This window comes from Callorhinus ursinus, unplaced genomic scaffold, assembly GCF_003265705.2.
Source record: "Callorhinus ursinus isolate GAN/ISIS: 27379988/994484 unplaced genomic scaffold, GSC_fseal_2.0 scaffold43, whole genome shotgun sequence".
Lineage (NCBI taxonomy): Eukaryota > Metazoa > Chordata > Mammalia > Carnivora > Otariidae > Callorhinus > Callorhinus ursinus.
Genome location: NW_027397105.1, coordinates 12,458,581 through 12,471,176, shown reverse-complemented (window position 1 = coordinate 12,471,176; position 12,596 = coordinate 12,458,581). Strand labels below are relative to the sequence as shown.

Sequence of the window (12,596 nt, the reverse complement as noted above, 5' to 3'; positions counted from 1 at the left end):
CCCCCCCCCCCCAGGAGGAGGACATGGACGGGCGCATTTCTAGTTCTTGGCACAGCTTTTGCCCCTGGCTGAATCGATCTGATCGCTGCTTTTCTAAAGAGCCCTAAGCTCAGAGTTCAGCTGCTTACACACATGGTCTGTTTCTCTGGTTTTTTTCCTTTTTCATCCAGATAACACCGTTTCACAGGGGACGTCTCTCTCCTTAGCATGCCCCACTAATCTCTCGAGGAGCCCTTCCTGCCCTGCCCCGCACCCCGGCCCCCGCACCGCCGCCTGACTGCAGCCCCGCCCACGGCGCCGGGCCGGGTGCTTAACGGTCTCTCTCTCTCTCCTGCTCTCGTCTCCACGCAGAGTCTGAAGGAAGGCCTGACGGTGCAAGAACGCTTGAAGCTCTTTGAATCCAGGGACTTGAAGAAAGACTAGCCGTGTCCCGTTCCACTTGAACACACACCGCTCCCAGCCTGCGGCAGCGCTACCCTATACCTTCATTTTTTATTATTGTTGTTACTGTTGTCATTACCTGTGGGTATGGATGCATGAGAGACTGGTTTATGGGTTGTTCACACCGTTCTCTGCTGTGTTGATTCCAGCTTCCTATGTCTCTGTCAAAGCTGGTTTTTCCCGTGGTATTCTCAAATTAGCCAAGCAGCGGGGGCTGGGAGGGCTGTCTGCTCCCGGCCGGGGTCTGTGCAGAGCCCCCGCCCGCCGCAGTCCACCGCACTCACTGTCAGTATTAAGGCCCAGCAGCCTGTCGCTAAGCTAGCTCGTCCCGCCGAGTGCACTGTGCGGAGTCAGGGCCCCGGGCGGCTCTCACTGTGCTGCGTGTGGGCCCCGCGGGGTGAGAACAGGGCGTCAGGTGGCCGCGCTGACCACGCGCTAGCCTGCGGGAGGAGCAGGTTGGGGGGCATGGTCCGCAACCTCCACTCACCGCCTCTGGCTTGGGAGAAGGACAGCACTTTGTACTTGTCCCACTCCTTCAGCTTAGAGCCACACCCAGGTCATCGTGGGGAATGTTTCACAACCTGGAAAATGTCGAAGGCAGCCATTCCTATTTTTGTTTGTTTTTTATTAAATCTTGCACAAAACCCCGGCCCCTCTCATTCCTTCCTACGCTCGTTCCTTTCTTGGTCACTAGCAGCCCTGGTCTTTTCGTAAAGACTTGGGAGTGTTGACCTGCGGCCCGGGGTTTCAGACTGTGCACATCGTGATGAATTCCCTTGGGTCGTCAGTCCTGCAAACGAAAAGCCTGTTCGTGTCTTGAACCTTTCTGAAAGCAACCTGCACATTTCTTTTGAGAAGGCTGAGGGAAGACCCCTATGTTAAGTCAAGAAAGTACAGAGGATGTCGGAATCAGATGAAAACTGCCATTGTTATATGTTTTTAACTCTAACCTGAGCTCTGAGAAGTGCTCTTGCAGCGTCAGAGAGCCCAGAGTAAACCTGTACTAACAAAGCTGCTTTTTCTACCCGTCAGAGTAAGCCCTTTTAACTGTCCGGAAACACTGCAGTAGTTCTCGAGACTCTTCTGCCCTGGGGTTTGTGTCGCGGCCCCGGGAAGACCGTCAGTCGTCTTGAGACGCGCAGCCCAGGCAAGTGGCAGCCGTGCTGTGGCCCTCGGGGCAGGCGGGGAGCGTCGCCAAGGAGGGTGCGGGGGAGCCTGTTCTGGTCTCGCTGTGTCAGCGCTGCCGTTAGGTCGGCAGGCCCTGGGCACATGGGTACTCGCGGGTAAAAATGGAGAAGTGACCGTGCTCGGTATCTAGATTCAGTTAAGACCAGGGTCGTCCGCGGGAAGCCCTGGAAGGGCCTGGGGTGTGCGCGGCCTTGTCACTGGAATAAACTCGGAGTTCTCCACGGGCATCGAGCCTTTCCCTCACCAGCTTCCAGACTCTCACCCCACACGTGTCACTCCTTCGCTGCTCTTCTTCCATGTTGTCCAAGGCAAGAGAATGTTAGGTCTGGTTTTTTAGTTCTGCTTCTCAGACACTGCTCCTCGCACCACCCCTTGTAGATTGGTGGTGTGTTTAGAAAGGACCATGATTTTGTGTGTGCTGCTCAGAATGGGAGTGTAGAGAAGGAATGCACGGGCCCCGGGGCCTGTTCTCTGGAACACTGTTCAGCGTGTGTGTTCTCCACGGCAGACAGCGACGTGCTGTCCAGCAGGATCTGGCCTCTGCTCAGCCTCTCTCGGCACTCACGTCACCCCTTGGAGAAGTCCCCCCATCTAGTGCAGTTTTCTCTGTGGCGGCCCTTGCTGCCTTGGGGACTCCGGCCCTCCCGCCTTCCTGGCAGGGTCGCTGCGCAGTCAGACTGGCCAGGGTGTGAAATCTGCGGCGCTTTGAATAGGTCGAAGAGCACCTTACGTACTCTGTCGTTTCCCGTGGAGGTTAAGACGTCCGGAATTGTGGGAGCAGGAGTTGAGGGCGGCCCGTGGAGGTCGAAGGCAGAGACAGGGCAACACCTCCTACTCGCCGCAGAGACAGCTCACTGTCCCAGGGCGGCTGCCGTCGGGGGGTTACTGGGAAGGAGACTAGAAATGGGGGCACTCTGGCTCCTCTCCAGCAAAAGGCTGATCCTGCTGCAGCCCCCAGAAAAAGCCCCGAGTGTCGCAGGGTCATGACTGCTGAGGAGCCCGTTCTCTGGCTGGAGGGAGCAGGCAGAACAGAGCAAAGAGGGGCTTCACTGAGCTCCTGTGTGTCACAGCCCAGCCCCCACTGCGCCCCCCTGGGGACGAATTTAGCCACCAGCTTCCCGAGAGAAGAAAGGGTAGAATTGTGGAGGTGGACCGGGTGGGTTTCTGTGCTGGTAGAGAAAGGGTCCTTCGGGGGCTGCGGATGGGGTCGTATAGGCGATTGTCAACTTGGGGCGCCCCCCACCGCCCCCATGCCAACCACGCGGCGGGAGCGTCCCCACTGCCCCGGGGGTGGGGGGGGGACATGAGAACACAGATCGAGTCTTCACAGCTGTGTTTCCTTCCCTGGGCACTAGCTCATCTGTAACCCGCTAGCCCCTGCAAGTGAGCCCCGCCAGGTGCGTGAAAAGGGGGCAAGGACCCCGGCTGGACGGGTCTCGTGAGCGCAACCGCGCGCGGAAGAGCCGCCCTCCACCGCTCAGGCTCGGCGGGCGGCGGGCGGTGCCGGCGCCTGCGTGGGTTGAAGGCTGGCGTTCCGGGGGCACTGGGCTGGCTGCAGCCTCCCCGTCGGCGCTGTGGCAGACGGAGCACTTTGCCATTGGAAGTGGGAGCTTGCGCCTTCGGGCATCAAGATGGGTCTGACTTTGAGGGAGGAAGTGAGGGCCGACCTGGGGCGACAGGCGGAGGCCACGGTGGCAGGTGTGCGTTTGTCCGGAGCCACGATCAGAGGCCCCTCCGTAGGAATCCAGCAAGTGGAGAGGCCGAGGGAAGGCCCAGGCTCTGGCTCGTGAAGTACAATCTGTCACTTGTTCCCTGGCCCACAGCGAGCCATCGGGGGCCTCACCAGGGCCAGCCTGGGAAAGAGAGGGAATTGCGGTTTTTAAAAAACGGTAATTGTGACCCTGAGTCTGTCTAAAGGGGATTCTGACAGATAAGGCCAGGACACAAGACCGATGGCATAAAAAAAACATCTTTAGAGATCTGTTAATATTCTGGAACACTAACTGCTGGCCTGAGGATGGAACATGACCCTCTTTGTCACTGCTGCCTGGCGCTCCCCTCGGCAGGTCTGGTTTCTAAGCTCGTCCTGGGCATGAGGCCGCGCGTCGGGCCACCTCTGCTGGGCTGGAGCTGAGGGTGCTCCCTGGGACCACTTCTCTCTGGCCATAAAATGACAGCTGTGCCAGGGTCCCCACCGGCTCACTGGCTAACCCGCCGGGTCTGTTCCCCACTCCCAACAGGCCAGCAGGCAGTGAATCTCTCCTTTAAAAGGTCCCTCCCTCCCACACTTGCTAGTAACTCCCCGACTCGGGCCGGCCCCTGGCCCCTTCGGCTGAGTCGGCCTGCAGGCTCTCCCCCGCCTCGGTGCCTGCCTGCTGGCTTCACGCCTAGCCACGTACCGATTCTGGATTCTGCCGCTCAGGCCCGAAGGTCGGAGGCAGTTCTTCTCCGGGGACTCAAAGCTGTTTTCAGTTAGAGCGGAAGGAATGTAACCCATCAGCCTCTTGAATGCGAGAGTGTTCCTGAAAGGCACTTTCCTCCTCATTGTCCTAAAGAACCTTGGAATTTTTAACACTCTCCATTCTAGACACAATTTCAGAAAGCCAGAAAACTAAAACAGAATTCGGCGACCCCCTGTTATCACCAAGCAAGCCTGAAGCGGGGGGGGGGGGGGGGGGGGGAGTGTATTTTCAAAGGTTTACAAAGGACAGGGAAGTATGTAGTCCTCCACTTAAAAGGAATCAGATACTGAAAGGAAAACAGCTTGGCATGCTAATTGGAAGCTTCACTTCTCCAGAAACTTCAATCGTTTGTATTCCCTCCCACCCTGAACGTTCTGAAAGTGAGCTATGGCTGAGTTTTCTGTTAGGCTGGCATCCACTGTGTCAACAGGTCTCATCCTCCGCCCCGATGTGTCCCCACCGGGCGGAGTTGTGGCGAGCGGGCCTCCGTGCCCGGCACCACAGCCCCACCCTTCACACGGGCTTGGGAACCGGCTGGTGCTGCAGCTTCTGGAAGTTCCAGGATTGGCACACTGCTTTTTCCCTCTTCCGTCCTAGGCCCCTCCGCCTCCGCTCGTTGTTGAGAGAGGAAGCCCTAGCTTCTAGCCCCGCTTCAGCACCGGCCTCTCCACCGGCGAGTGCGAAGGAGCACCGGCGGGCTTCCCACACGCTTCACACGTGGGGCTTTCTCTCGGCTTTTCCCTGCCACCAGGTCCCTACAAGCCGTGAGCTCAGACGCTGCCCATCTAATCCTGGGAAAGGTCTTTTTACCCACCTGAGATCGGGTCAAAAGCTAAAGTCCTTGGCTGTTCTCAGCACCGAGCGGGACACTGTGGGCACGTCCCTTCTCCATGGCCACATCCGCCCGGTCCTCGGAGTGCTGTTAGGACATGCCCCCCCCGCCCCCTTGTACTTGGGCTCGGTGCTGTGTGGTTGCACACCTGGACGCACACTCTTAGCAAGCTCCTGCTTCCCACAGTTGAAGATTTAAGTTAAGAATGAGCCTGAAGTGAGTCCAGTAAACCCGCTGGTCTGGGGCCCTTTGCTGGGAAGCCATGACATACCGGCAGCGTGGAAATGGACAGGATCCCTGTCTCCAAGGGCTGTCTGCTGGAAGAGACCCAGCCTCATTCTTGTGCCCTCTTGAGAACAAGTTTCAAGTGTCCTTGTTTCTTTATAAAGGGAAGAGGGCTCCCTTCTCGAAGTGTTTCAACAAAAGATGCTCAGCAGAGTGGGAGGAACAGGCCAGCACCCCTGCCCCGGCGTAGGGAGCCAGGACCACCTGCTCAGACGCAGCCTGGGCCCTTGTCCTCTACGCGTCCACACGGGCTTTGGGAAGAGAAGCCGCTGCGTGCTCTGTGTGGACGCCAGCCTTTCTGTATAGAAGAGCAGCCGTGTTTATTTTCTTTAAAAGAACCTGTACATTATCCAGAGTGAGCAGTGTAAATATTACTGGGAAGTTACCGTAGGGATTTTCTGTGTGTGTGACAAAGTTTGTGTGGGTTTAAAAAAAATCCTCTGCAGACCTCCCTTTGTAAGCTGGGGCGGACACCTTTGGGTACAACCTTGAACTCCACCCAGCGTTATAAGGAAATGTTTTCCATGGCTGATGTGTCTCTTTAAAAGCTGTGGCCACTTCACGGGGAGTTAGAGTGTATGACCGTGAGTACAGCAGGCCGCGTCCGTGCCCTGTGCCCGTGGCAAGAACACTATGATGCTTGCCGCCAGCTCCCCCACCAACCCCCCCCCCAGCCCTCCAGGGAGGGCAGCACAGGGAAGCGGGGCCGTCTTCCCCCACACCCTGGCCGGGCTCATGGAAGACTTGGAGGGAGATGTCATTTCAAACACAGTTGTCGCAGGACTGGCCCGAACGGGTGACCTGTGAGCACTCACTGGGCCAGGTGTCTGCATCTCAGCTCCTGGGTTCTATCATGGGACAGCATCGACGGCGCCAACCTGGCCGTGCGGTCACACCATCTCAGAACTGGATCGTCCGGTCCTCAGGCTGAGCCAGGAGGGCGTGCAGGTCTCAAGGGGAAGGGACGCGGTCCGTGGGTGCCGGTCGGGGGGGGGGCGGGGGGCTTCCCAGGATGCAGTTGGAACGCCGTGAAGGAGCGGAGTTCTGGAAAGGCGGTGGTCGCCGGACACGGGGCACCTGTCACCTGTCCTGGGCCTCGGTTCTTTGCCCTTCAAAACTAGTAACACACATTTCAGTTTTGTTTTATAGGAAGCTAGGAATAGATCATATAAAGAACACTAAGGTCATTATTGTGTCACGTTTCTATCACAAAACCAATTAAAGTGGATTTTAGGATTTACCTTTAGTATTAACGACTTATCTACTGATGTATTTGTTAGGACTTAAAACCAGTTAAGTGATAAGGATTCATGTGATTTTCCTAAGTAATATTTATAAAATGTAAAGTTTCTAAGTGACTCTTCAGCAACTGTAATTCTTAGTAACTTTTCTCACTAGTAGACTCTCCTATCGGCGTGAATGTCTCCGGTCAGCTCCGGGGGACACCGTGCCGAGCCGCGGCGGGGAGCGGACGCACGGACAGAGTGCAGCATGTACATACCGTTTTCTGCTGACAAATTGGGAAATAATCCACAGCAGAGACTCTGCCGCCGCGAATTCTTTCAGCCGTCCGGTGATACTCAAACCACAGGCTTGTATGATTCTAACTGGTGTTTAATTTCTGTAATAACGCAAAATGATAATGTTCACCAAACCCAAAGTGCTGTGCGGAGGCAAGCAGAGGCTCAGGGAGTGCGAGTGAGTCCTGCAGGCCCACCTGCAGGGGCAGTGGGGCCTCCGGGGCAGGGGCGGGGAGCGGCGGGCGGCTCCCGTCAGTGGCGCCATCCTCCCCAACAGATGAGCCTGGCCGGCTGAGCCGCCCGCCCTCTGTGACAATTCAAGATTGTCATGGTGTCATTGCAGCTGTTTTTTTTAATTAACAAAGTTTCTGAACGACTGTTCACTACAGTTTGAAGTGTTACTTTGTCAGAATATTTATTCCTTTGTGTGACATGCTAGATTCCCGTGGATGTAGCTGATCATTTCTATTTTGTAAATATTACCTAACTTTACATAAACTATATCATAATAAACTATTTTTGCATCACCCTTTGCATGCTGTGAATGAGATTTTGTGTAATGGAGAGACATGCAAAATATGCATTTAGGTCAACACTGTCAAAATTCAGAAACTGGTCAGTAGCCTAGAGACTTCTACTGGAGTTTTTGTTTTTACTTTTTATAATCTGCTTATTTTTATATAGTGTTTTCAGAGTTTGGGATTCGTTGTCAGCATTTTAAAATCAGGAGATTTCACATAAAAATCTGTATTGCACATGTTCACATACAACCCAGCAAGTATTTTGCATCATGAATCAAATGAAGGGACATTGGCTCGGTTACAGAAACCTCCAGGGGAGGCCAAGCACAGAACGAAGTACTGAGGAGACAAAGGAGCTATATAACTGGCGACCAAGGGACTAGAATTCTCTGGTCTCGGCGCCTTTAGTATTAGATTTATCTAAAGTGTTACTTTTTGTTTAGAAAATACATCGTACCTCGTGACCAAATACACACGCACGCACACCCCAGCCACAACCCAACATTTCACAAAACGATGCACCCACTACAACGTGCTACGATGTCTACAGTCTATTTAACTTTTTAAAATTCTGGTTGTGACCTACTGAGTAAATTTACAATAAGAAACGAGTTTTCCAATACTGCCACAACCTTTGGAATGAAATATGTGAAAATGTGTGGAAATCCCAAGTTTTATTCAAATAAACACAAAAATTAAAATCAGACTCTACCTATTGGAAATCAACTTATGGACTCACAAAACTTAGGAAACACAGAGTACAGGCAGACAAAGGGTACACAGTTCCAGCGTGCTGTTCTAATTGCATAAGGGTGTTGCAATGATTTTTTGTCTGTTAAGAAAATTCTAGACACCGGTCTGATGTAATGGTATCCTAACAGCTTGAACACACTTCTGTTTAAGCTACGTCGGTGCAGTTTTGAACATCAGTTGGCATTTGGAAAATCCAGCACCCTTTATGATGAAAACACTCAGCAAGAACAGAAGGGAGCTTTTTCAATATGATAACATCTATTAAAAAAAAGACAACTTCATACTTTACGGTAAAAACCTGGAAGCTTCCCCCGCTAAGGTCGGCAACAAAACAAGGGTATCTGTTGTCAACATGTCTGTTCAGCACTGTTCTGGAGATTCTAGCCTCGCAAGAAAAAGGAGAAACATCCATACTGGAAAGGAAGAAGTAAAACTGTATTTGTAGATGACATGATCTTGTATATGGGAGATCCTGAGGAATCCACCCCCAAAAAACCTATTAAAAATGATAGGAGTTCTGGGCGCCTGGGTGGCTCAGTTGTTAAGCGTCTGCCTTCGGCTCAGGTCATGGTCCCCGGGTCCTGGGATCGAGCCCCACATCGGGCTCCCTGCTCCGTGGGAAGCCTGCTTCTCCCTCTCCCACTCCCCCTGCTTGTGTTCCTGCTCTGTCTCTGTCAAATAAAGGAATAAAATCTTAAAAAAAAAATTATAGTTCTGCAGTTTTGCAGGATACAAGATTCATATACAAAAATGAATTGTGTAACACCCTCCAGTTCCATCCACGTTGTTGCAAATGGCAAGATTTCATTCCTTTTGATGGCTGCATAATATTCCATTGTGTGTGTGTGTGTGTGTGTGTGTGTGTGTGTGTGTGTGTGTACACACACATACCACATCTGGTATTATGCTGAGCAAAATAAGTCAATCAGAGAAGGACATGTATCATATGACCTCACTGATAGGAGGAATTCTTAATCTCAGGAAACAAACGGAGGGTTGCTGGAGCAGTGGGGGGTGGGAGGGATGGGGTGGCTGGGTGATAGACATTGGGGAGGGTATGTGCTATGGTGAGCGCTGTGAATTGTGCGAGACTGGTGAATCACAGATCTGTACTTCTGAAACAAATAATGCAATACATGTTAAGGAAAAAAGAAGAAGAAGAAGAAGATAGCAGGAGGGGAAGAATGAAGGGGAGTAAGTTGGAGGGGGAGAGGAACCATGAGAGACGATGGACTCTGAAAAACAAACTGAGGGTTCTAGAGGGGAGGGGGTTGGGGGGATGGGTTAGCCTGGTGATGGGTATTGAGGAGGGCACGTTCTGCGTGGAGCACTGGGTGTTATGCACAAACAATGAATCATGGAACACTACATCCAAAACTAATGATGTAACGTATGGTGATTAACATAAGAAAAAAATTGTATTTAGTAACAATCTGAAACACATTAAGAAAACAATTCCCTTGCAATAATACCAAAAGAATGAAATACTTGGGAATCAATTTTTTAAAAGAAGTGTAAGACTTATCCATTCAAACTACGAAAGATTATTTAAAGAAGAGGAAGCCTACATTCATGGGTTGGAAAATACGATATTGTTAGAATGGGAATACTCCCCAACCTTGATCTACAGATTCAACGCAATTCCTATCAAAACTCCAGCTGCTTTTGCAAAAGTTGATAGGCTGATTCTAAGATTCATATAGAAATATAACACGAGGGCACCTGGGTGGCTCAGTCGGTTAAGCGTCTGCCTTCGTCTCAGGTCATGATCCCCGGGTCCTGGGATCGAGCCCCGCATCCGGCTCCCTGCTCGGCGGGGAGCCTGCCTCTCCCTCTCCCTGCTGCTCTGCCTACTTGTGTTCTCTCTCTAGCTCTCTGTCAAATACATAATAAAATCTTTAAGAAAAGAAAAAGAAATGTAACAGGACCCAGAGTAGCCAAAACAATGTTGGAAAGAAGAACAAAGTCAAAGGACTGACTTACTGGGTTTCAAAACTTGCCACAAACGCTAAGTAGTCAAGATAGTGTGGTCCTGGCAGAGGGACTGACCTATAGGTCAGTGAACCATAATTAAGAATCCAGAAATAAGTGAATACATTTCTGGAATGAATCGATTTTTGACAAGGGTGCCAAAACCATTCAGCGGGGAAAGAAGAGTCTTTCCACAAATGGTGCTGGGACAAGTAGCTATTCACATGCAAAAGAATGCCGCTGAACCCCCTTCCTCACACCATACACAAAAAATTAACTCAAAATGGGTCACAGGCCTGGCCCGAAAGCAGGCAGGCCCGATGGGGGCCAGCAACGAGGACAGGAGAACATGGCACACACAGCCACATTGAGGCCTCACCTTTCCACTCTGCTGCGTTTCCCGCCACCTCCGACCCCCGAGGATCATCTACCCTGGGATACAGATTAAAAAGCCAGTAGCAACTGGTCAGGCGAAGAACGGCATTGAAGCATTTCCAGCCAACGGGTGCTTTGGAGGATTTCGGGAAGGTTTGGAACATGACAGTGTTGAACTGAACTGCAAAACGAAATTTGCTGTCTACTTACCACCAAAGGCAGAAACTGGAAAATGCCCTAGTTTAACTTGAACAGAACGAAATTTTATATGAAAGTCGGGTTATCATCAAGCTGCTTCAGAACGTGGCCTTGTTGTCACGGTCCCAGATATCAGCCCTCGTGGCTGCAATAAAGGAGAAGGTGAGGGCTGGGACTCTGGCACCGGTGCTGGGTTCCGTGTGGATGCCACCGAGGAGCCTTGGAAAACGAGCGACAGAACGTACTCTTCTGTTACTAAGGAGCTTCCCCAACTCATAAGGGCTAGTTTTCCGGTGGCCCCCCAAAGGGTGTCTATTTTTGGCTACTCCAAAGGAGGCCATGGAGCTCTGATTTGTGCTCGGAGGAATCCTGGAAAACATAAATCTGTGTCAGCATTTGCTCTAGTTTGCAACACAGTGCTCTGTCCTTGGGGCAAAAGATCAAAGTAAATGGAAGGCTTATGATTCGAGCCATCTTGTGAAGTCCTATCCAGGTTCTCAGCTGGACATACTAATGGATCAAGGAAAAGACCGGTTCCTTTCAGGTGGGCAGTTACTACCTGATAACTTCATACCTGTCTGTACAGAAAAGAAAGTCCCTGTTGTTTTTAATTACAAGAGGGTTATGCTCATAGCTACTACTTCATTGCACATCAGACATCCTGCAAAATTACGTGAATGCATGAAAAACTTCAGGTAAGAGAATTTCTTAAGGATTATAAAATTGTTATGAACAGATGTGCAGGGGAAAAGTATTTGAAAACACTGGACTGCACAGTGCTAAAAATGCACAGTTGAATCATAATTGGATCGCTTTCTGAATAAATCTATAAAGCCTGAAAAAAAAATGGTTCACAGGCTGACACATAAGAGCTGAGAGTATAAGACTCAGAAAAAAACACAGAAGCAAATCTCTGTGACCTTGGGTTGGGCGATGGTTTCTTAGCTATGACACCAAAATACAAGCAGCAAGAGTAAAAACAGGCCAATTAAACTGTATCAAAATTAGTAACACATAGCCGCACACAATACCCAAGAAAGTGAAAAGACTGCCCAGAGAATGGAAGAGTCTTTGCAAATCGTATTTCTCATACGGGATTTGAGTCCAAAATATAAAAAGAACTCTTATAATTCTTATAATTTGTATTAAGTTGTAAGTCATAAGTTATAACTTCTAATTCGATGATAAAAAGGCAAACCGATTTAAAAAAAATGGGCAAAGGACTTGAATAGACATTTCTCTGAAGACAATATATAAAAGGCAAGTACATGAAGAGACGCTCGACATCCTCAGTCATCAGGAAAACACAAGTCAAAACCACAATGAGACACCACCTCACACTCAATAGGTTGGCTATCACTGAAACAGTCAGTAGTTAGTTTTTTGTTGGCAAGGACGTAGAGAAGAAGGAACCCTCACAGTCTGCTGGTCGGAATGTAAAATGGTGCAGTCACTTTGGAAAAGTCTGGCAGTTTCTCAATAGCATTCTAGGACCCAAAAATCCCACTCCTAGGTGTATACTCAAGAGAAATGAAAACATGCGTCTGCACGGACACTTACATGTGAATGTCTACAGCGTCATCATGTGTAATGATGGCAACAACTGAAATGTCCACCAACTGATGAACGGGTTCAAAACCTGTGATCTATCCACACGACAGTATTATTCAGCTACAAAAAGTGAATAGCGACACATGCTACAACAGGGACAGCCCTCAGAAACATGCTTGGGGCGCCTGGGTGGCTCAGCCTGTTAAGCGTCTGCCTTGGGCTGGGGTCAGGGTCCCGGGGTCCTGGTATCGAGCCCCACATCGGGCTCCCTGCTCAACGGGGAGCCTGCTTCTCCCTCTGCCTCTGCCTGGCACTCCCCCTGCCTGTGCTCTCACTCTCTGTCAAATAAAATCTTAAAAAAAAAAAAAAATGATGCTAAGTGAAAGAAGGCAGGTACAAAATGCCACATAGTGAAGGATTCCATGTATATGAAATGTGCACAGCAGGAAAACCCAGAGAGACAGAAGTAAACCAGTGGTTGCCGGGGGCTGGGAGTGGG

General features: G+C 50.8%; 1 protein-coding gene and 1 pseudogene across 9 annotated transcripts in view; both read left to right on the top strand.

The window, feature by feature from the left end:
- MPRIP (myosin phosphatase Rho interacting protein) overlaps positions 1-7,260 on the top strand; it is a 153,170-nt gene extending 145,910 nt beyond the window's left edge. For 6 of the 9 annotated variants that reach the window (XM_073881824.1, XM_073881825.1, XM_073881822.1 and 3 more), the window contains one exon: positions 352-7,260. In XM_073881824.1, the coding sequence (XP_073737925.1) occupies positions 352-423 (72 nt within the window). In that variant the 3' untranslated portion in view covers positions 424-7,260. The remainder of the gene's footprint in view (positions 1-351) is intronic. The other 3 variants (XM_025863881.2, XM_025863886.2, XM_025863885.2) reach the window with 1 other exon arrangement.
- On the top strand, positions 3,261-11,223 carry LOC112817059 (S-formylglutathione hydrolase pseudogene; annotated as a pseudogene).
- The last annotated feature ends 1,373 nt before the right edge of the window (positions 11,224-12,596 follow it).